This window comes from Anguilla anguilla, chromosome 9, assembly GCF_013347855.1.
Source record: "Anguilla anguilla isolate fAngAng1 chromosome 9, fAngAng1.pri, whole genome shotgun sequence".
Classification (NCBI taxonomy): Eukaryota; Metazoa; Chordata; class Actinopteri; order Anguilliformes; family Anguillidae; genus Anguilla; species Anguilla anguilla.
Window position 1 is genome coordinate 32,788,261 of NC_049209.1, and position 3,834 is coordinate 32,792,094.

Genomic DNA, 3,834 nt, shown 5'->3' on the forward strand with positions numbered 1-3,834 from the left:
AACTGGAAATGACTTTTTATTGAGGCGCAGAAAATAAACAGTTTACAGACGACGCCCACGACGCCCGCCCTTCCTGCGGGTGCTGTCCGAGGGAATCGGGGTGACGTCCTCTGCAAGAGAAATGTGTGCGTTAGCGCCTGGCGCGTTACGGCACAGTGCCCAGACCTTTACCTGTGCTTGGGTAGAGGTTTCTGAGCAAGTAAACAACCTCCAGAGGCCACATCAGAGTGGGTTACAAGTGCAAAGCCCACAGGGGGTTAACCTGGTGATACAACAACCAAACAATAACGACCCCTAATATTTCAAATCTCTTCTACTGTAGAGCTGGAGCCAGGACTGTACAGACTACCCTTACTGCCCTGTAGAGCTGGAACCAGGCTGGTCCCCTATACCCTGTTAGAGCTGGAACCAGGCTAGCCCATTATAGTCCTTTAGAGCTGGAACTAGGCTGGTCCACTATACCATGTTAGAGCTGGAACCAGGCTAGCCCATTATAGTCCTGTAGAGCTGGAACCAGGCTGGTCCCCTATACCATGTTAGAGCTGGAACCAGGCTAGCCCATTATAGTCCTGTAGAGCTGGAACCAGGCTGGCCCATTATACCCATTAGAGCTGAAAACAGGCTGGCTCATTATACCCCCTTCCCACTGGAGCTAGAACCAGGCTGGTTCATAATACCCTATTAGAGCTGGAACCAGGCTGGTTCATTATACCTCATTAGAGCTGGAACCAGGCTGGTTCATTATACCCTATTAGAGCAGGAACCAGGCTGGTTCATTATACCCTATTAGAGCTGGAACCAGGCTGGTTCATTAACACGTTTAGAACTTAAAGCAGGCACGTTCATAGCAATACGTTGTCAAAGCTCAATGATTCAGCCTGATGCAGGAAAAGAACAGGTCTATATCAGCACACCATGCTGCAATAGTCCTCTCCCAATCTGCATGGTGTAACGGAGTGTGGCACAGTGGGTAAGGAACTGGGCTTGTAACCGAAAGGTCGCAGGTTCGATTCCCGGGTAAGGACACTGCCGTTGTACCCTTGAGCAAGGTACTTAACCTGCATTGCTTCAGTATATATATCCAGCTGTATAAATGGATACAATGTAAAATGCTATGTAAAAAGTTGTGTAAGTCGCTCTGGATAAGAGCGTCTGCTAAATGCCTGTAATGTATAATGTAATGTAACATGCTTGTTTGTAAAATGTCCCTAAAAAAGTCACACCCTCAACAAAGTGCAATGAAAACAAACCTTTGTCAAGATCACAACCTCACACCCTAGCAAAGCAAGTGGAAATATACATATTGGAATTTAGAATAACCTAAAAGGAGAAACAATTTCAGACTGCACATAGACTTCATAGACTTTCCCTTTCGAAATGACAAAGTGTGTTGATAATATAGCAAACAGCGATGGATATCCTAACCCAAAACCCGTTTTTATCACATCCGTCCAGTTTCAGGACGTGTTCCACAGGCTAGGGTGACGTGATGGCGTCACGCAGTTGCGCTCGGTCTTACCGATGCGGCCGATCTTCATGCCGGATCGAGCCAGGGCTCGGAGAGCGGACTGCGCCCCTGGTCCAGGAGTCTTGGTTCTGGAATGAAGTGGCACGGTCAGAGAGGCTGAAGCCGAAAGAGCACCCGGGCCTGGTTTACCTGGACAAGCAGAATAACGACTGGCTCCGAGTATGTGTATGTGTATGTGTGTGTGTGTGTGTGTGTGTGTGTCTGCCAGCTCACCTGTTGCCCCCCGTGGCCCTCAGTTTGATGTGCAGGGCGGTGATGCCCAGCTCCTTGCACCTCTGGGCCACGTCCTGCGCTGCCAACATAGCGGCATAGGGGGAGGACTCGTCTCTGTCTGCCTTCACCTTCATCCCGCCCGTCACGCGGCAGATCGTTTCCCTGGAGACGTTTGGGGGGGGGGGGGGGGGGGGGGGGTGAGCTCAATTACTCGGGGCACAGCACAGGGAAGCTCCGGCATTCACATTGTTGTTTACCACAGACTTTTTTGCAATACAACCTAGCATTTGACTTATTTCCTAAAATTTAATTGTTTACCTAAATAGTGTGTATTATAGAAAGATGCTCCTCTATCCCTGAGAGGTTAACATTCCCTAGAAGAATCAGAGTACACACAATATTCCAGTAAATAGTGCTATGAGAATCCTGCAGGCTACATAGTTCAGGTTTCCAAAACAAGGACTGCGGAGTGCACTGGACTGGACAAAGAAAGACAGGTGCTGTCAAGCTGACTTACATTCTTGAAATCTGCCTGCCTCACATGCCAAACATCTACAAACCAAAGGTGCCTACACCATTCTCAGGCACATCACGCACATACATTACATCATCTATCAATTACTTCCATCCCTGAGAGGTTAACTACCTCACTCAAAGCTAAAACAGCAGCCAGTCTTACGGTTTCAACCATCAACCAGATGGTTAAAATTGCTCCCTGCTCAAAATGCATGTACTTTTAGATTACCGTACTTTGACATTACCGTTTCAGGTTTAGTACCTTGCTCAAGGGTGCAAGAACAGTGGCACTCTAGGCATCTGAAACTGCATGCACCACATACTGCCCCACAACCCAGGGTGGGGGGAGAGACAACTTACTTGCCGGAGAGGTCAGTGACGTGGACAAAGGTGTCGTTGAAGGAGGCGAAGATGTGGCAGACCCCGAAGACATTCTCGCCCTCGGCGACCTGGGGCCCCAGGCTGATCACCTGCTCTTCCTTCTTTTCCTTACCCTTACGAGGTGCCATTGTTGCTGCCAACACAACGCACACAGCATCCTTATTCAGTTTGTGCCGTTTGTACACGAAGCAAAGAAAACCACCTATGATGCTATTCAATTAAGTTAAAAAATTAACTTAAGTTCTCAATTGCCAATAAATGTATGCAGGTGGAATTTATTGGTTTTCTGACCAGCGCCACTTAAGCCAGTCACAAATCCATTCACTTAACTAATGTTCGTAGTAAGCAAACTGCGGGCTGCATAACCTCAGTGCGTCTATGGGGAGTGAAGACATTGTTTTACTTTAAGTACATGGTCTACCCAGATAGCAAGCAACCAAAGACCTTTTTTGTGTGGGCCAAGTCGGTCTTTCAATTCTTTAGAAGAGGAACGTTAGAAATGCATCCAACAAGCTAGCTAGTTCATGCTTGCTAACCGGCCAGTGAGGTAAAGTTTGCAGCAAAGTTTGCCTTTGGCTAATGTTTGGACGTTGGCTATTAAATTTCAAATCGAAAATGAATTTTTGGAGACACACAAGAGTTGAACGAACTATTAGCTACATTTCTGGCCTTTACTCTGCCAGATATGAAACGGTTCACTAAGCTAACACTGGCGAGCAAGCGCAACTTATTCAAACAAAGTTGACTAGCAAGCAAGCTAGCGACTACAATACAATATGCTTTACCAAACCTTACCAAGTTTATATTACTAAAATTAGCCGCAAAATCTTCAAAACAAAAGCACGGAGAATAAATGACACATTCAGACCAACCAGTATCTCACAACACGCAGTGATCAATGAATTCAAATAGGGGCCATGCTAGTGATATAGAGCAGACACATCCCTAAACCAAGACAGCTAAAAAATTATGTTCAGGGCAAAACAAGCAAAAATGGAATGACAATCCAAAAGATTTCGAATTAATCGTTTATATAACACAAATGCCGGACATCTGCCATATCGTATCACAACAGATTAAACTGGATAAAAATGTAGAGATTACATACCTAAGTGTGTCTCCGCGAGCAGCCGAAACCGGAAAGAAGGATCAAAAGCAACCGGTTCAAAGTTGAGCACTGTATCCCGGAAGTGAAC

At 46.3% G+C, this 3,834-nt stretch overlaps 1 protein-coding gene across 1 annotated transcript; it reads right to left on the minus strand.

Moving 5' to 3' along the window:
• LOC118236240 (40S ribosomal protein S14) lies at nucleotides 1-3,834 on the minus strand. The gene is made up of 5 exons (XM_035434444.1): nucleotides 3,747-3,834; nucleotides 2,618-2,771; nucleotides 1,742-1,903; nucleotides 1,520-1,596; nucleotides 1-110 (listed from the first exon to the last, which is right to left on the minus strand). Exons 2-5 carry the CDS (start codon nucleotides 2,764-2,766, stop codon nucleotides 43-45), a joined length of 456 nt encoding a protein of 151 aa, XP_035290335.1. The 5' UTR covers nucleotides 2,767-2,771; nucleotides 3,747-3,834; the 3' UTR covers nucleotides 1-42.

Excerpts from the sequence above, each read along its gene's own strand:
- LOC118236240 (XM_035434444.1), bottom strand. The coding sequence starts at position 2,766 with ATGGCACCTCGTAAGGGTAAGGAAAAGAAGGAAGAGCAGGTGATCAGC. Across the intron at positions 1,904-2,617 it reads GTCACTGACCTCTCCGGCAA|GGAAACGATCTGCCGCGTGA; the intron begins GTAAGTTGTCTC and ends AAACGTCTCCAG. Across the intron at positions 1,597-1,741 it reads AGGGCCACGGGGGGCAACAG|AACCAAGACTCCTGGACCAG; the intron begins GTGAGCTGGCAG and ends ACTTCATTCCAG.